Source organism: Aristolochia californica, unplaced genomic scaffold (genome assembly GCF_029961685.1).
Source record: "Aristolochia californica isolate CCGP_79_NKW_82.1479 unplaced genomic scaffold, dmAriCali1.0.hap1 SCAF_7, whole genome shotgun sequence".
In the NCBI taxonomy this organism is placed as follows: Eukaryota; Viridiplantae; Streptophyta; class Magnoliopsida; order Piperales; family Aristolochiaceae; genus Aristolochia; species Aristolochia californica.
The window spans coordinates 7,096,426-7,114,882 of NW_027182268.1; the positions used below are offsets into that span (position 1 = coordinate 7,096,426).

The 18,457-nt window shown below is 36.9% G+C and overlaps 3 protein-coding genes across 4 annotated transcripts; all 3 read left to right on the forward strand.

Annotated features, from left to right (window-relative positions):
* The first annotated feature begins 1,166 nt into the window (after nucleotides 1–1,166).
* On the forward strand, nucleotides 1,167–4,282 carry LOC137937078 (small ribosomal subunit protein uS4y-like). Its single transcript, XM_068782126.1, has 3 exons — nucleotides 1,167–1,256; nucleotides 2,429–2,810; nucleotides 3,858–4,282. Exons 1-3 carry the CDS (start codon nucleotides 1,229–1,231, stop codon nucleotides 4,045–4,047), a joined length of 600 nt encoding a protein of 199 aa, XP_068638227.1. The 5' UTR covers nucleotides 1,167–1,228; the 3' UTR covers nucleotides 4,048–4,282.
* Nucleotides 4,283–5,118: 836 nt separating this feature from the next.
* LOC137937203 (protein RAE1-like) lies at nucleotides 5,119–9,902 on the forward strand. The gene is made up of 11 exons (XM_068782293.1): nucleotides 5,119–5,184; nucleotides 5,881–5,967; nucleotides 6,128–6,196; nucleotides 6,645–6,838; nucleotides 7,652–7,793; nucleotides 8,081–8,161; nucleotides 8,344–8,472; nucleotides 9,125–9,202; nucleotides 9,466–9,541; nucleotides 9,648–9,724; nucleotides 9,852–9,902. Exons 1-11 carry the CDS (start codon nucleotides 5,119–5,121, stop codon nucleotides 9,900–9,902), a joined length of 1,050 nt encoding a protein of 349 aa, XP_068638394.1.
* Nucleotides 9,903–15,286: 5,384 nt separating this feature from the next.
* LOC137937520 (uncharacterized) lies at nucleotides 15,287–18,215 on the forward strand. 2 transcript variants are annotated; one of them, XM_068782580.1, is made up of 6 exons: nucleotides 15,287–15,611; nucleotides 15,708–15,763; nucleotides 16,171–16,245; nucleotides 16,980–17,119; nucleotides 17,421–17,558; nucleotides 17,826–18,215. In XM_068782580.1, the coding sequence occupies exons 1-6, from the start codon at nucleotides 15,517–15,519 to the stop codon at nucleotides 18,033–18,035; spliced, it is 714 nt and encodes a 237-aa protein (XP_068638681.1). In that variant the 5' UTR covers nucleotides 15,287–15,516; the 3' UTR covers nucleotides 18,036–18,215. The 2 variants fall into 2 exon arrangements, with proteins under 2 accessions (XP_068638681.1, XP_068638680.1); XM_068782579.1 differs by having other exon boundaries at nucleotides 15,287–15,763.
* Nucleotides 18,216–18,457: the final 242 nt, after the last annotated feature.

Here is an 18,457-nt window from a genome sequence, read left to right on the forward strand (position 1 = left end):
CAAGAGCTGCTAGCCGGCTGAAGTCTCTGCCATAGTCATATTACGAAATTGATTCTTGAGGACGGGAAACATCTACTATTTTCTGAATGCAGATTGCAGCTACAGCATCATTTGCAGTCTCTAAAACCATGCAAGTGCCACTTGCGAACCTATCAGAAGAACCTAAAAAAAGTAAAGAAGGGGAAGCCTCCTCTCTTCACACTCTCTTCCTGTCCGCCTTTCTGCTGCCTCCTCCTCTCCTCTTCCCTGTACAAGTGGCAGCAAGGAGGAGGGATCTGACAACACTGATAGAAGGTGATTGTAACAGAGGAGTCGACATGCCAAAAAAAAAAAAAAAAAAACCCATCCAAGCAAGCATAAATAATGTAATCAGTTAACGATCTTCAAAATTTTAACGATCACAATCCACATTGATAAACAAACAAAACTTACGGGCGTCTGGAAGTAATAAAACGACGAGGGACCGAGAAACCTCTTCCGTTTCTGAAAAACCTCATCTCCCGAAGGCCCACTATAGGGTTTCGGCTGGTAGTCGAAATCCGGGAGCTTTGGCGCCGAAACGAAGGAAAACCGGCAACCGGCTAGCTGCAGGAGCCTCTCCTTCGATCTCCAGTATCCGACGAAGAGATTCCCTCGCAGAGGCGGATTTTCGGCTAAAACAAAGATGAAAAGCTTCCTTTTCTCCTCTTTACAACGGCGCCGGAGGAGTTGCTACAATATTTGGCGGGATTTTTTGAATATTTTAAAAAATAAAAAATACTTATTTACATGAGTAACCAAAAAGAGGTTTTTGAAAGTTAACAAATTATTATTATTTTAAATAATTTATTAAATAAAATACGAATTCAATTAAAAATCTTGATTGATCATCTGCTTATGTGTAATGGACACATCAGCAGTCGTTGCCACTTCAGCAAAAAACTCTTGGGCACGTAGAACCTGGTCCGAAAGGGCCTAGGTCCGAGTCGACTCATCTACTCGAGTGTAACCTGCTTTGTACAAAGCAAAGCTCGGCCCAAATCCTTATACAGATATCGACTGACAACTGCCTGGGCCAGAGGCCCGGACCTATTAAAGAAAACCAAACTGAAGCGGCCCATTCTCTTCCCTTCTAGGGTTTGGTTGCCTATAAATTACTTATTTTGAAGATCCTCGTCTGCTCTCCGCTCAAACTCTCGTGTAGGGTTCCCGGAGTGGCGAAGGAAGAAGACTTGCGACTAAGTAGAAGATGGTACACGTTAGCTTCTACCGGAACTGTAATCTCACCTCCCTTTCTTTGAATGTTGTTTCTTAATCTTCATCTGTCGCTTCAATGATATTCTAAATTCTGGCATTGTTTTGTTTCAGTGGTAGATTTATGTCTTTGGGCCTCCGTTTTTTCAAGGATTTATTCGGAAACTCTTTATCTTCTTTTTCACTCATTCTGATCCTTTTTTCTGTCTCCTCCTTTATGTGAATGCTGTTTCTTAATCTTGATATATCTTCTTAATGATGTTGTAGATTCTGGCTCTCTGCTGTTTTGCAGTAGGTTTATGTCTTTAGATCTCCACTTTTGCAAGAATTTTCTCTTTCAGTCCTCTGTTTCCGCAGTCATTTGTTTCCTATTTCACTGCTTTTTTATCCTTGTTTTCGCTCCCCTTTCTTGATACGTCTTTTCAATGATATTACTAGTTGCTTTTCTTCTCTATCTTAGTTAAGCTATCGCTGGTGTTTGAAGGTCTATCAGACGCTTTGCTGATATTTTTATCCACTTCCTCCTACTGTAGGTCGGATAGGCGGATGATCATGGTTTAATTATCTTTTTTCCCTCTATTTGGTATTTTTTTATAAAGACATTAACTACTAAATTTTTGTATTACAAATATTGATCGCTCATCAATGATTTTTTTGGCAACTAATTTCTTGTTATACGTTTTTTTTAATTCTGATTCCACTGTTTTGCGTGTAAAACTTTGTTAAAATTGCTGTTTGTCTTGATTTACTATTGTTAAGACTTGGCTTCAGCTGTACTTCCTAATGCATGCATCTAGGCGCAGTCATTTATCCTAGGATGAAATGTGTTTTCCTGTGGTGGGCATAGTTTACTTTTTATATATTTTTTTTCTGTTGCTTAACATGCATCCGGTGACATAATTATGAATGTTTATCTTCTAAACGAGCAGATACAATATTTAGCTCTTATCCATTGGTATATTTGTTTTTTCATTTAAGGGGTCAGTGTTTTTAACTTTTATTTCCAAATGATGGAGAACCTGGTGAGTAGGTTCGATTTACTATGATAACAACGAAAATTGTTAGCTTGTAGATTTAAATTTCATTTGTAAAGTTTTTATTGGTAATTCTTCAATTTAGCTGGTTACAGTTAATCTGAAAATATATTTTACATCTAGCACAACTGTTAACATAACAAAGTACTAAATTTTCTCAGATGGGAAGACGTTTAAGAAACCTCGTCGTCCTTATGAAAAGGAGCGTCTTGATGCAGAGCTTAAGCTTGTTGGTGAGTATGGGCTCAGGTGTAAGAGGGAGCTCTGGAGGGTTCAATATGCTTTGAGCCGCATAAGAAATGCAGCTAGAGAACTTTTGACTCTTGATGAGAAGAACCCTCGTAGAATCTTTGAAGGCGAGGCTCTTCTTCGCAGGATGAACAGATATGGGCTTTTGGATGAGACCCAGAATAAACTAGATTATGTTTTGGCCTTGACTGTTGAGAATTTTCTTGAACGCCGTCTGCAGACTCTTGTGTTCAAGTCAGGAATGGCTAAGTCGATCCATCATGCTCGTGTGCTTATTAGGCAAAGGCACATCAGGTAAATGAATCAGTAGAATACTACATCAATCTGTTCCATCATAAGATGTTTTCTAAATGCTATTGTGTTTCTTAGATGCATTTTTAATGTTTGGATGAAATGTATTATCATGCTTTATTCTTTCCCATGTTCTAGTTTTATTCTTAATGCTATGTGCATCTGTGTATTAATTTTTATCTCTGGTTCCAAGTCTGTATGAAAGAGGGTTGTTCTAGGTAGCCCCCCTGTTAGCATAAAACATCATTCCTAGTATGCCTCTTGGGAAGAGTTCATGTTGCTGTTCCTACCCAAAATATTTTAACAGTTAAAAATAAGATGCCTATATCTAATAGCACAATCCTTCTACTGATCTGTTTCTTTAGGAGAACATTAGAAATTGATGGGCTAATGATGTAATGTCCTTTTCCTTTGTTTGCATACCTTAGTTATGTTACTGGGCTGCTCTTGAATGGTTTTGCAGTTCCTAAATTGGCGGTTGGTCTGAACTGTGGATTGAAGTTTGCTTTTCTGTTTTAATCTTATCCTCTGTTTCTGGGTTTTGCTTGTTATTGTTTTTGTAGAAGCTCTGTGAAACTTCTCTGTGTGAATGTGTGTAGTTCATTATATAGTTCAAGGCTTTCTCTGAGAACTGATCATTGTATCCTTTCACTGTCTATGGTGTTAGCATTTAAGTGGACTGTGGCTAACTTAAAATTTTTAATGTCTTAAATTGATTGTATATGCATGTGAGAGTTTTGAGCCATATTATTGGTTATTTCTTTATGTAATGAATTTGTTTTGTGGTTTAGTTGATAGTTTATTAAAAGGCTTTGTCCCAGTAATTTGTGTTGTGGGTGAGGTGTTGGGTGAACAGTATCTTCTTAATCTTTCTTTTCATTTGTTATTCATTGATTCCCAATGATTGTGTTTTGATCTTGGCGTGGTGAATTTGAAAAAGGTTATTGTGATAATAAAACTTTTACTGCCTAATTAATCTCTGTTTGATGTTTCCAAATTACATTATGCTTTTATCCTTGATAGCTTAATGTTGTTTTATTTTGTTTATAGGGTTGGGAGGCAAGTAGTTAACATTCCCTCCTTCCTGGTGAGGGTTGATTCCCAAAAACATATTGACTTCTCATTGACAAGTCCTCTTGGAGGTGGTCGCCCCGGGAGAGTGAAGCGTAGGAACCAGAAGGCAGCTGCAAAGAAGGCTGCTGGTGGAGGCGGAGATGGAGAAGAGGAGGATGAGGATTAAGCTGATGCTGCCTGACATGGGTTTTTTACGTAAAGTGGCTAGGTTAAATTTGTGTTTTTTCCCTTATCCTTTCATCAACCTTTTGGTGAGGGATTTTTGCCATTTGTTTTTAATTATATGTTAGCTAGATGTCTTTTATAAGATAATATTTTGTTTCATGGATATGTTCATGTTGAATGATTTCTATTGCTTCTCGTCAATCTTGAAAGTGGTCAGCCTAGGCTGCTTATGACTAGTACTCACTGTTTAAGTGGTTTTTGTTACATAAATTTTTGTACTGTTGCGTGGTCTAAGAACCTGTTTAACTCGACTTATGTCAAAACCGTCCCGCATCTCTTTGGCTTGAACCTGGTCCAAAGGCGAAGTTAACTTAGCTCGTCGAGTGCGTCCTTTATTAAACGGGTTGATGGAAATTTAACTCAAAACCGTAAATTAAGAAATTCAAACTAAAAAACCAAAAATATATAAATTAAAAAATTAAAAGTGCAAAATTTTAGAAAAAAAAATTATGGGTCAATAAGCTATTTTATGTAGTAACAAAAACAAATAAAAATGGGGAATAATCCAATTTAATATAAATATTTGGAGAAATCAAAATTTTAATAACTAATCACGGAAATGATCCCTTTCAAAACAAAGGTTACGATTTAATACGCGGTTGCGGGAACCGCAGCGTCATTGAACGCACGCGTCGCGCATCCTGGACGCGAGGCCCTCCTGTAAAAGGCCGTTACAACTCTGACAGTCTTTCCCTCCTTCCTGACTTCTTTGAATTTGTTCGTGAGATCCGGTCTCCTCCCGCGAACTCTTGCCGTCAAAATTCCCATAGAAAGATGCGGAAATCTGTCCACTAGAGTTCTTGCATCTTCTTTGTTGGATTTTGACTACAGTTGCTCCGACGTTTTTGATTCAGCGCTCGGACGCCGTTCTTCGTAAGTTCGCCTTGTTTTCTTTGATAGAAATAAGAGCTTCTAATGCGTTTCAATGTACGTTTACATGTTCTTTTCCGGATTTTGATTAATAACTCTTTCCTTTTCGCGTTTCTTGCGAGGCAGATAGTCGAGAATAGAGATGGCTAATTGTTCCAGAGTCAAGAGGATTAAGAGCATGGGTTCAAATCCGAATAATTCTTTCGAGGTTATCTTTAATATTTCAACCATTTCTTTATTTTCCGATCGCCTGGAAGGGACGCAAGAAACATCTTGTTGTTTCTTCAACAATTTCTGATTTCTAGTGAACCTCTCCGTAGGATTCGAACCCAGATGAAGTTCTGACCATCTATCAGAGAAAAAAGAACGAATGAATCTTGTAGGATTTCCAATAAATTCTTCAATTTCTTCCGGAATTGCACATTCTCTCCCCCGTTCTTGAACGTGGGAGCTGACCGCGACACTTGTTCTACCTCGCCGTATTTCCTACATCGTTTAGTTGTGGCAACTTTCTATTAAGTTGAGAATCTACTGGTAGATTCACGTCTGAGAACGATATCAAGATTGCGTTAAAAGATTTACCGGTGATTATTATATGTTCTTATGGTGCATTTTTTCATCAATGTAACTCACATGCTCAATGTACTGCCTGCTCCTCTTGCAAAAGTATATTGCCCTGTTTTCTTGTCTTGTCATGTCAGTGCCGGAACTTGTAGTCTTTATTAATTAGTTTGTTTCTGTAGAGGCCTTTCTTTTTGGTATATTCTGTGCTTGTCCCGTTTGATTATATCATCTTTCTGTAATTATATTCTCTTTCGTCTTGGATAAACTAAAAATGGAAATATTTACTTCGTGATAGGGGATCTCTAACCTGCTAAACGTTGATTTTTATCTTTTTTTCCAGGTTGTTAATCCCCCGGCCGATTCTGTTTCTAGCCTCAGCTTCAGCTCTAAGGGGAACTATCTTGTTGCCACTTCTTGGGATAATCAGGTATTTTTCTCCTTTTGGGCCTAACAGTTGGTGTTGCCACTTTTTCATCAAGCAGAAGTGAAACCTTCTTCAAGATTAGTAGTTTGTTTAAGCATTTGATTTCATTAAATTTCCCAATAGCTAAGAATATTATCCTTTGATTGATCATGATAAACGATAGGTGAAATGTTGGGAGGTACTCCAAAGTGGGGAAAATGTCGAAAAGGCATCTATCTCTCATGATCAGCCGGTATGTGCAAATTTTACTTATCTTTCTTGATACTGTTTAGCAAAATAGTGCTTTGCTGGTAACAGTGCTTTATTTTCTCCTTCATAGCTTAGTTCCAACTATGTTGAGTCAACTACATGAATCCTCCTTCACTTTGCCCTTCATTGCTGGCCATCCTTCAAGTGTTTCCCCACCATTACCATCCATTTCACTTTCGGGCTTCCTCAGTTTCTTATGGGTAACTTTGTTTTATCACACTTATTTATTCTACTTGTAAGGTCCTATTTTCTTCTTCTTCATCGCGTGCTTCCAACTATGTTGAGTCAACTACTTGAATCCTTCTCCACTCTTCCCTTCATTGCAGCCATACTTCGAGTATTTCCTCATCATTACCATCCATTTCGGTTTCAGCTTTTTCTTCTGTTTCTAGTGCGTAAGTTTTCTTTACGTTTTCTATTCTACATTTAAGGTCCTATGCTCGACTTGGAAGGACGATGGAGCAACTGTATTTTCAGGAGGCTGTGATAAGCAAGTGAAAATGTGGTCATTGATGTCAGGTGACCAAACTGTGACCGTGGGCATGCATGATGCACCCATCAAAGAAGTTGCATGGATTCCTGAACTGAATGTACTTGTATCAGGCAGCTGGGACAAGATGTTGAGGTACTACACGTGACCCTAAGTTACTTTTCTTTTTTATTTTACGGCTCTCTTAACACTAAGAAGAAGCCTTATCTTCACCAAAATAGAAGGTTTAAAATTTCAGGCTGGATCTTTAAACTCTCTATATATATTTTGTAATTTTAATGAATAATATATTATTTGGGCCTTTGGCTCAATGATCTTGTTTTGGTGAGTCTGTCTACTCAACATTTAAAAAAAAAATCCTCTATTGGAAAAAGAAAAGGTTCGAACTGTCTCTGCTCAGAATCAGCTTTTGTCTGCCCCATGTCTGTTATGGCTTCTCTGCTTTACTTATGAGTAAGAAGACTAGAGATAGTTAGGTATATTTCTGGACATGTCAAGAATCAAATTGCATTGTCGAAAATTGGCTGTCTTATACATTCCTGTGGATTAAACAGGGGAGTCATAGCTCAAATGAGCAGGAAATATCATGTTGTCAACTGTCTCTCTTAGCTTTTTCCGCTCTAGTTGCTTGCTGTCTAAATTTATTTGCGTTTCCTCAGATATGTAGGTAATTTCGTTATGTGAGGCTGTCTGAAGGATTTTTCTCTTTCATTGCTATTGAACCCATCAACATGTACATAAACATGCATCACAGGCATGGGTCACATTTCCCTGCTACTGCTACCATGTAGCTGGACATTGGAGATTGGGGTTATGATAATTTCTCCTGCTTTATTTGTACAGGATGCGTCGTTAAGTGGTTTATGTATTAGAATATGTTGCCAGAGTTTCAACTTTGTTAATAACTACCTTTTGATGTTTTGGTCTATGTTTTTGTTACTTATTCAGATATTGGGACACAAGACAGTCAAATCCTGTGCACACACAACAGCTTCCTGACCGCTGTTATGCATTAGATATTCAGCATCCTCTTATGGTTGTCGGAACTGCAAATCAGAACCTCATAGTTTACAATTTGCAACACCCTCAGGTAATTGGTTTAATATACTTCCGGTTGGCTAATATGTCATGGGTATTGTATGATTTCTTTTTTGTTTTTTTGCTGGGGAGGAGGGAGTGATACCTCCATAACTAGTATGTGATGATAGATAATTCTTTAGGAGACTGGGTTCTTTCCCTGCTATTTTATTTTCCTTGTATTGAGTACCAAGATACATGCACTTTCTAGTTCAGTTGAACAGCTGATACTAATATTAACTTTATGTTACTTTAATTTTGTATAATTCTAAAGAGTCTGATTTGAGCTTGAACATGCAGAATGAGTTCAAGAGGATTACTTCTCTTCTCGATCATCAAGCCAGATGTGTTGCTGCATTTCCTGATAAACAAGGATTCCTGGTAAAACTTTTCTATTTTGCTTTGTTTCACTTCTAATTCAGATCACTCTAAATCCAGAGAAGAAGTGAGATATTTATTTCAGGCCTCCATTTCTTATCTTTTACATTTGATATTAGTCTAGATATAGTTCATATTATTTCTATAACTATTTGAGATACTGAATCTGCTATAAAATTTGGTAGGTTGGATCCATTGCGGGAATGGTTGGTGTTCATCATTTGGATGATTCCCAACATAGTAAAAATTTTACATTCAGATGCCATCGGGAAGGAAACAAGATTTACTCAGTCAATTCACTGAATTTCCATCCTGTGAGTTTCTCTAATATCTGTATATCACTTTGTTCTTCTTTTTCATTTTTGAATTGTCTTTTTTTCTTTTTGACAAAAGTGTTATCTTGTTTACTTATATGAGTGGAGTGTTTCCAAGAACATTTTCCTTTCTAAACATGGGACAGAATAACTGTGATAATTGATGGGCATGAATCCTTTTTCTAGCATAAATGCTTCTCTAGTATGCTGGTCTGTTTTTGTCTTGTGCACTTCTAAATGCCATATTGTTTCTTCTCCCTGTAGATTTTTTTACTGTAGGAGATTAAGAAAATAATTCTGCCTGGATTCCTTGAAATCTTCACTGAAATAAAGCCTTTTTTTATTTTATTGGGTGACTGAGAATGACACATGTTAAAATGTCCATTCATTTGCCAGTTATGGGCTCAAAAGAAAAAGGGGTCTTGCCACATGTGGTTCATGTCTCATGCATAATATTTTTCAGGAGGGTAAGTTTTTATTGCAAATGGGAGTCAATGAGTTCAGAAAAGGTTGTTTTTTGGTTGTACTTTAGTTAGAGTTAGTGTAAATGACAACCATAGAAACTCACTTGCAACTCGATACAGTTTTCATGGATTAAACCTGACAAAAGGGAATGGGCTTATCATTTTGGCTATGGTATGGGTTATTGCAGGTGCATCATACATTTGCCTCGGCGGGATCAGATGGCGCTTTCAATTTTTGGGATAAAGACAGCAAACGGAACCTCAAGGTCAACTTTCTGTATCATTTTCCTCATAAACTCCTTATTGTGCCAAACTACAGTCGATTTCTCAGTGCTGGTCTCTGAAGCCAGCTGAGTTTTAGAAGTCCATCTCTTTCTTTAGAAGTCTGTGGATGAGCTTAATCATCTAAATATAATGGAACTCAGGCCTAGATAAACCTCTTTTGATATAAAAATCTGCTATATTGTTGTCTTTGGAGGAGGCAGTTTTGTCTGTTGCCATGACCAACACATTGATTTGATTACTACAGGCTATGTTAAGATGCAGTCAACCTATAACCTGCAGCACCTTCAACAATGATGGCTCCATTTTTGCTTATGCCGTATGCTACCATTTTACTTTTTTTTCCTTTTCGTAAGCATCTTTCATCTTGGAAAAAAACAGCTGTTATTTTTTAAGAGTCAGTCAACTAACCTATATTAATACAGGTAGGTTATGACTGGAGTAAGGGTGCAGAGAATCACAATCCATCCACAGCAAAGACTTATATTTTCCTTCACAGACCACAGGTATTATAATCTCATCAGGGCTATTTTTTTTTCTCAGAGATCATTTAAAGTAAAAGAGGCGAAAACTAAGACAACTTTCAAGGTGATTATGACCAATCTTTGTTAATCTTCTCTCTCTGATGGCCAGGAAGCTGATGTTAAAAGGAGACCACGACCTGGAACTGGTGGCAAAAAGTGAATGTTGATCTTCAAGGTGAAAAGAAAAGAAATTCAAAGGTCTCATTTTCTTGTAAACGAGTTGTTTTCTGTTTTGATAGTTGTTAGTTCAATTCATATTTCAAGCCGTAGGGGGCTCTGTCGAAGAGAATTACCCAGGTTGTTGTTTCAGAATTTGGCAATGGATAGTATAGATTTTCATTTCTGGACAATAAAGCTGTTAGAGTTCAAATATGATAACCTTTTTTTTTCTTCCTCGTATGCAGTTTTCATCTTTTATTGATTTAAACCACAGCATTCCTTTTTTTCTGTATTTAGTTTAATTAAGATTAGTTACACTCACCCCCATATAGTTAGTGTTTATAAACCTTAGGAGACCTTTCGAAAAACGTAGTTTTAAAAATAAAAGTTGGATGATATTTATATCTTCTTTTAACTGATAAAAGACAATTTAAGTACAACAAAAATAAAGACTGATATTTTAAAGAGTTAATTATTTCTGTAATTTTGCAATTTAATCATTTTTAACGAGGTGAATGTAAATTAATTCTTCAAAATTTGATATAAGTTTGAAAAAAGGTGGCAGAGTGGAGACTCGTTGTTTGTTAATCAGTTCCCTTAAGTTATAAAGAGATCTTGTTAGTTATTCTATAACCACTGGTTATGATTGCCATTTTTGGCCTTTCCTCTCTCTGGCATCGGTAAGAGGAAGTTGATTGCGCCTGAAGACGTCTTCAAACAATCTGACTGTTTCTCGTCTTGAAGATTTGGCAGAGAGTTTTCGTTGTCTTGCTCTGAAGAATGAGAGAGAGAGAAAAAAGCTTAGGCAATAGATATTCTTGGTCTCTCACCCATCCCAAGTTGTGAAAGAAAACTGTCTGTCTAATCTTCAAGACGTGAACCAGTTGTGGTTGTCCTCAATGGGTTTGAAAGAATTTTATGTGGAGTGAGTTGGGGATGCAAGGTAGTGGTGTGGAGCAGTTTCAATATCGAGGAAAGAATTGAAGAAGCCCATGACTGAGTGGGGCAGGTTCATTCTATCATTTCTTTCTTTTCTTTCTATCCTTATCTTGATTTCAAAGATAGATTATACAGTTCCTCTAAGTTGGTTGTCATGAACTTGCGCAAGAAGTCGTGGATTCCACTTCTGATTATGATTTGTTTCTACAGAGATCAAGATCTAGATCTTATAGTACCTTTCGATGATTTGATCTATGTTTTTGTTACTTATTCAGGTATTGGGACACAAGACAGTCAAATCCTGTGCACACACAACAGCTCCCAGACTGTGTTATGCATTAGATATTCAGCATCCTCTTATTGATGTCGGAACTGCAAATCAGAACCTCATAGTGTACAATTTGCAACACCCTCTGGTAATTGGTTTGATATACTTTCATGGATTAAACCTGACAAAAGGGAATGGGCTTATCATTTTAGCTATGGTATGGGTTATTGCAGGTGCATCATTCAGTTGCCTCGGCGGGGTCAGATGGTGCTTTCAATTTTTGGGATAAAGACAGCAAACTAAACCTCATTGTCAACTTTCTGTATCATTTTCCTCATATACTCCTTATTGTGCTAAACTACAGTTGATTTCTCAGTGCTGGATCTCTGATGCCAGCTGACTTTTAGAAGTCTGTGGATGAGCTTAATCATCTAAACATAATGGAACTCAGGCCTAGATAAACCTCTTTTGTGATAAAAATCCGCTATATTGTTGTCTTTGGAGGAGGCAGTTTTGTCTGTTGCCATGACCAACACGTTGATTTGATTACTAAAGGCTATGTTAAGATGCAGTCAACCTATAACCTGCAGCAACTTCAACAACTCCATTTTTGCTTATGCTGTATGCTACCATTTTACTTTTTTTTTCTTCCCTTTTCGTAAGCATCTTTCATCTTGGAAAAAAACAACTGTTATTTTTAAAGAGTCAGTCAACTGACCTACATTAATACAGGTAGGTTATGACTGGAGCAAGGGTGCAGAGAATCACAATCCATCCACAGCAAAGACTTATATTTTCCTCCACAGACCACAGGTATTGTAATCTCTTCTGGGCTAATTTTTTTCTCAGAGATCATTTAAAGTAAAAGAGGAGAAAATTAAGACAACTATCAAGGTGATTATGACCAATCTTGGTTAATCTTCTCTCTGATGGCCAGGAAACTGATGTTAAATGGAGACCACGACCTGGAACTGGTGGCAACAAGTGAATGTTGATCTTCAAGGTGAAAAGAAAACAAATTCAAAGCTGTCTCATTTTCTTGTAAATGGGTTGTTTTCCTTTTTGATAGTTGTTTGTTCAATTCATATTTCAAGCCTTAGGGGGCTCTGTCGAAGAGAATTACCCAGGTTGTTGTTGCAGAATTTGGTAATGGATAGTATAGATTTTCATTTCTGGACAATAAAACTGTTAGAGTTCAAATAAGATAACCTTTTTTTTTTCTTCCTCGTATGCAGTTTTCATCTTTTATTGATTTAAACCACATCATTCTTTCTTTCTGTATTTAGTTTAATTAAGATTAGTTACACTCACCCCCATATAGTTAGTGTTTATAAACCTTAGGAGACCTTTCGAAAAACGTAATTTAAAAATAAAAATTGGATGGTATTTATATCTTCTTTTAACTGAAAAAAGACAATTAAGTACAACAAAAATGAAGACTGATATTTTAAAGAGTTAATTATTTCTGTAGTTTGCAATTTAATCATTTTTAAAGAGGTGAATGTAAATTAATTCTGAAAAATTTGATATAAGTTTGAAAAAAGGTGGCAGAGTGGAGACTCGTTGTTTGTTAATCGGTTACCATAAGTTATAAAGAGATCTTGTTAGTTATTCTATAACCACTGTTTATGATTGTCATTGCGCCTGAAGATGTCTTCAAAAAATCTGACTGTTTCTCGTCTTGAAGATTTGGCAGAGAGTTTTCTTGTCTTGCTCTGAAGAATGAGAGAGAAAAAAAGCTTAGGCTTGTGAAAGAAAACTGTCTGTCTAATCTTCAAGACGTGAACCAGTTGCGGTTGTCCTCAATGGGTTTGAAAGAATTTTCTGTGGAGTGAGTTGGGGGATGCAAGGTAGTGGTGTGGATCAGTTTCAATATCGAGAAAAGAATTGAAGAAGCCCATGACGGAGTGGGGCAGGTTCATTCTATCACTTCTTTCTTTTCTTTCTATCCTTATCTTGATTTTCAAAGATAGATTATAAGTTGGTTGTCATGAACTTGCTCAAGAAGTCGTGGATTCCAATTCTGATTATGATTTTTTCTTCCTCGTATGCAGTTTTCATCTTTTATTGATTTAAACCACTGCATTCCCTTTTCTGTATTTAGTTTAATTAAGATTAGTTTGTGTTTATAAACCTTAGGAGATCTTTTGAAAAACGTAATTTGAAAAATAAAAATTGGATGATATTTATATCTTCTTTTAACTGAAAAAAGACAATAAGTACAACAAAAATAAAGTCTGATATTTTAAAGGGTTAATTATTTTTGTAATTTTGCAATTTAATCATTTTTAAAAAGGTGAATGTAAATTAATTCTTCAAAATTTGATATAAGTTTGAAAAAAGGTGGCAGAGTGGAGACTCGTTGTTTGTTAATCAGTTCCCTTAAGTTATAAAGAGATCTTGTTAGTTATTCTATAACCACTGTTTATGATTGCCATTTTTGGCCTTTCCTCTCTCTGGCATCGGTAAGAGGAAGTTGATTGCGGCTGAAGACGCCTTCAAAAAATCTGACTGTTTCTCGTCTTGAAGATTTGGCAGAGAGTTTCTTTGTCTTGCTCTGAAGAATGAGAGAGAGAAAAAAAGCTTAGGCAGATATTCTTCGTCTCTCATCCATTCCAAGTTGTGAAAGAAAACTCTGTCTAATCTTCAAGACGTGAACCAGTTGTGGTTGTCCTCAATGGGTTTGAAAGAATTTTATGTGGAGTGAATTGGGGGATGCAAGGTAGTGGTGTGGAGCAGTTTCAGTATCGAGGAAAGAATTGAAGAAGCCCATGACAGAGTGGGGCAGGTTCATTCTATCACTTCTTTCTTTGTTTTCTATCCTTATCTTGGTTTTCAAAGATAGATTATACAGTTCCTCTAAGTTGGTTGTCATGAACTTGCGCAAGCAGTCGTGGATTCCACTTCTGATTATGATTTGTTTCTACAGAGATCAAGATCAAGATCTTATAGTAGTACCTTTTGATGATTTGATCTATGTTTTTGTTACTTATTCAGGTATTGGGACACAAGACAGTCAAATCCTGTGAACACACAACAGCTCCCAGATTGCTGTTATGCATTAGATATTCAACATCCTCTTATTGTTGTCGGAACTGCAAATTAGAACGTCATAGTGTACAATTTGCAACGCCCTCAGGTAATTGGTTTAATATACTTCCGGTTGGCTAATATGTCATGATTATTCTATTGAATGATTTTATTTATTTATTATTTTTGCTGGGGAGGAGGGAGTGATGCCTCCATAACTAGTATGTGATGATAGGTAATTTTTTTGGAGACTGGGTTCTTTCCCTGCTATTTTATTTTCCTTGTATGAGTACAAAGATACACAAGCTTTGTAGTTCAGTTGAACAACTGATACTAATATTCAGTTTATGTTACTTTAATTTTATATAATTCTAAAGAGTCCAATTTGAGCTTCAACATGCAGAATGAGTTCAAGAGGATTACTTCTCTTCTCGATCATTAAACCAAGATGTGTTGCTGCATTTCCTGATAAACGAGGATTCCTGGTAAAACTTTTGTATTTTGCTTTATTTCACTTCTAATTCAGATCACTATAAATCCAGAGAAGAGTGAGATATTTATTTCAGGCCTTCATTTCTTATCTTTTACATTTGATATTAGTCTAGATGTAGTTCATATTATTTGTATAACTATTTTGAGATTCTGGATCTGCTATAAATTTTGGTAGGTTGGATCCATTGAGGGTACGGAAAATTTTACAACATAGTAAAAATTTGGATGATTCACAACATAGTAAAAATTTTACATTCGGATGCCATCTGGAAGGAAACACGATTTACTAAATCAATTCACTGATTTTTGATGGGCATGAATCCTTTTTCTAGCATAAATGCTTCTCTGGTATGCTGGTCTGTTTTTGTCTTGTGCAATTCTAAATGCCAAATTGTTTCTCCTCACTGTAGATTTTTTTACTGTTGGAGTTGGGAAAATAATTCTGCCTGGATTCCTTGAAATCTTCACTGAAACGAAGCCTTTTTTTTTAATTTATTGGGTAACTGAGAATGACACATGTTAAAAATGTCCATTCATTGCCAGTTTTGGGCCCAAGAGAAATAGGAGTCTTGCCTGTGGTCAATTTTATTCTTTAAAATTTGATATAAGTTTGAAAAAGAGGCGGCGGAGTGGAGACTCGTTGTTGTCAATTTGCCGTTGTGAACCAACGGTGTTACCCGTTTGCCTCTTCGAAAAAATTCAGAAAAGAAAAATCAATTTTCTTCTTCATCATATTGGCAGACAGCAAAAAAAAAAAAAAAAAGATAAAAACGATCGCCTCATGGTTTCTTGTTCAAATCAAATTCTCCATTTTCTTCGTCTTCTTCTCTCTTTCTTCCATGTAAATACAAAGTAGAGGCCCCATTCGTCTCTCTCTCATCGAAGGATGAGCAGCCTCCGAGCTACTTGTCTCCCCCAGGCGGTTTTCTCTTCCTTCGTCTGCTGCCGACATCAAGTCTGCTCGGGGATTTCTTTCCGTAGGTCTGTTTCTCACCTTTCGTCCTCTTTCACGTTTCCTTCTTATTTCAAATGGGCTACCCTTCACCGTATAGAGCCGGCCTACCGAACGAATTCCAGGACGATTGTCGGAGCTTCTTATTGGACTTCGGAGACGTCTCCTTATGAAACACCGGGTGAGTCTGTATTGCTTTTTTCTACGCGATCGGTTTTACAGTGGGTGCGGCCTAAATTCAAGCTTCGCTGTGTGATCGGGGTGTAGAAATCTAAGACTGCAAAACACCCATATTTGGGTATATTAAGCTAGGAAAAATCTGTTAAAAACCTTGTTGCAGAGTAGGTTATTTGACATCTTTCTGTTTTCTTTTTTATATGGATCAATCCTGACTTGCTGGTTTGGAGTTTGCGCTATATTCAATTTCTATGGTATTTGATGTATTAGCCAGAAACTGAATTTTTTTTCTGGGTCGTTTACATCTTCCTGTAATCTAATCCACTGAAGCCTGTTAGTGTATAGTTTTCCCAAGACCTGGTGTTTGACCAGATTCCTTTTATCTAACGGATTTAAATCACTAATCTGCAGAGCTGGGAAGGGATGCCGATGATGAGCAAATAAAGTCTGCTTACAGGCGGCTGGCCAAATACTATCACCCAGATGGTTTGCATCTTCATCTCAACCTTCTTAATGCTTTGTCCAAATATGGAATACTTCACATGACAACTTTCAACGAATTTTTTTTCCTTCTTTCGTATTATCTCTTTCGTTACACTTTACGAGGATTCTCGTCTATTCACAGAGAAGATAATCCATATGCAATAGTTTCTTTTGCTGGTTGATCTACCTCTTTGGCCAGCGGTTCTATATGTGAGTGTAGTGTAGATGCAATATGTAGGTACCTGGTCCAGTTGAACATTCCCTGTAGGACTGAAAATCTGGGAAATGCTTTATCTTGTTGGCGGTCTCCAAATGAGCTGGTTATGAGAACTGTATCCTACTGTAATAAAACCCTGGATGAGACAGAAATACAATTTACTGAGAGAAACCACTTTTTTCTCTTTACCCAAGCAAAAAGCACTAATGAATGAGATGGTCATTGACAAACAGTACTTATATTTATGAAACAATATTTAATGATCTGAAAATCTCATGGCACTTCCTATATAGGCTCTCACCAACCCTAAAAAGAATCATTGTCTTTCTAGAGCAGATCACTGTCATATGAGGCAATACACTTTTTTTTGCGAACAATCCTTCAAGGAGAAATTCGCTATATCTGTTGAGTTTGTTTATAGTTGGGTATGTTTTGGTGCACAAAATGTGAAAAAGCAAGTCATGATTTTTTTAATTACATGAAACATTGAGTGATTAACTGATCAGTCTGTTTCTTAAAGTATATGATGGCAGAGGTACCCTTGAGGAAGGAGAGACAGCTGAAGCTAGGTTCATTAAGATTCAGGCTGCTTATGAGTTGCTCATAGATGAAGAGAAAAGGACACAGTATGACAGGGAACATTGTGTAAACCCCATGAAGGTATGCACCATGTCTTGGGATTTTCATTATTCAATGATGCTTCTTTGATCTTGCAACTGTTTAGTGTATAGTTTGTTTTATTGTTAGAGCATACTAACAAGTTTCTTCATCATAGCTCTCTGTGCCCCACTTTATGAATGGACACAATCACACAATTTATCTGAGCTAATAGGATTTACTAAAAAAAGAAAGACGTATTATGCCTTATCGTACTGTGCTGATGCTTGAAGAGCAAATTATAATTTGTCTGGTTCTAATTACAATTTTTGGGTAGTATAATTAACATGGTGCTTTTTATCAGGCTTCACAAGCATGGATGGAGTGGCTTATGAAGAAGCGAAAGGCATTTGATCAAAGAGGTGATATGGCTATAGCAGCTTGGGCTGAGCAGCAACAACGTGAAATGAATCTTCGTGCTCGTCGGCTTTCTCGTTCAAAGGTAAGGACATATTTATTGGGTAAAAAAAGGATTGATAATCATGCTCATGCACTCACCTGATAATCCAGTAATTTTCACACTTTTGGACATCCTAGCACCTCTATTTTATTCTATAGAATTCCTATAGATTTGGAATAAATTAGAGAAATCTAAGATTGGAGTGGTGTTGGAGAAAGGTCCAAGCTAGATCTTGTACTTTTCTATCAGTTGTATGTGGATGGTTTGTAGAAAGAGCCTTCAGCTTTGTCAATTTTGTTGCAATTTCAGATTGACCCAGAAGAGGAGAGGAGGATCTTAGCAAAAGAGAAGAAGGCATCCATGGAGCATTTCTCCAACACCCTGAAAAGGCATACACTAGTTCTGAAGAAGAGGGATCTGATGAGGAAAAAGGCTGAAGCTGAAAGGAAGAAGGTCATCAGTCAGCTTTTAGCTGCTGAAGGCCTGGAACTAGACACAGACAACGATGAAGCGCTTTAGACTATTGGATACTTGCGTATCAGTGAGATTTCTCTGTCACACTACATAATATAGTTCTGCTGTACACAATTGTGCATATAATTGTTTCAGAATCTCCGACAAAAGTGGACGAGCACACTCTAGTCTCCCTCTCTCTCTCTCTAATAGAAAAGCAAACGAACAGCCGTTTTGACACATGACTTTCAGGACAGGAACGCAAGTAGTTAAAGTTGATCTTGAACACGTTACTTAGGAACTTCTGGATGCAATCACCATCATATAGTCACCAGTGAAGTTGTTTTAACGGAAGATTGGTGACTAGGGAAAAACCGAAATTTTTTGCTTGCCTCGTGGCCTAGAAATAATAAGATTGAAAAGTAGGCAAGGGAAAACTGGTTCACAGACAAGACAGAAATGCTTTGTAGCAAATATGATGATTTTGT

What these genes read in the sequence shown, in the direction of transcription:
- LOC137937078 (XM_068782126.1), top strand. Translation starts at nt 1,229, where the DNA reads ATGGTACACGTTAGCTTCTACCGGAACT. An exon ending in CGTTAGCTTCTACCGGAACT is followed by an intron (nt 1,257 to 2,428) that starts GTAATCTCACCT and finishes AAATTTTCTCAG; the next exon opens with ATGGGAAGACGTTTAAGAAA. An exon ending in ATTAGGCAAAGGCACATCAG is followed by an intron (nt 2,811 to 3,857) that starts GTAAATGAATCA and finishes TTTTGTTTATAG; the next exon opens with GGTTGGGAGGCAAGTAGTTA.
- LOC137937203 (XM_068782293.1), top strand. Translation starts at nt 5,119, where the DNA reads ATGGCTAATTGTTCCAGAGTCAAGAGGATTAAGAGCATGGGTTCAAAT. An exon ending in AGCTGGGACAAGATGTTGAG is followed by an intron (nt 6,839 to 7,651) that starts GTACTACACGTG and finishes TTACTTATTCAG; the next exon opens with ATATTGGGACACAAGACAGT. An exon ending in CATTTTTGCTTATGCCGTAT is followed by an intron (nt 9,542 to 9,647) that starts GCTACCATTTTA and finishes TAATACAGGTAG; the next exon opens with GTTATGACTGGAGTAAGGGT.
- LOC137937520 (XM_068782579.1), top strand. Translation starts at nt 15,517, where the DNA reads ATGAGCAGCCTCCGAGCTACTTGTCTCCCCCAGGCGGTTTTCTCTTCC. An exon ending in GTCTCCTTATGAAACACCGG is followed by an intron (nt 15,764 to 16,170) that starts GTGAGTCTGTAT and finishes ACTAATCTGCAG; the next exon opens with AGCTGGGAAGGGATGCCGAT. An exon ending in CAAATACTATCACCCAGATG is followed by an intron (nt 16,246 to 16,979) that starts GTTTGCATCTTC and finishes TGTTTCTTAAAG; the next exon opens with TATATGATGGCAGAGGTACC.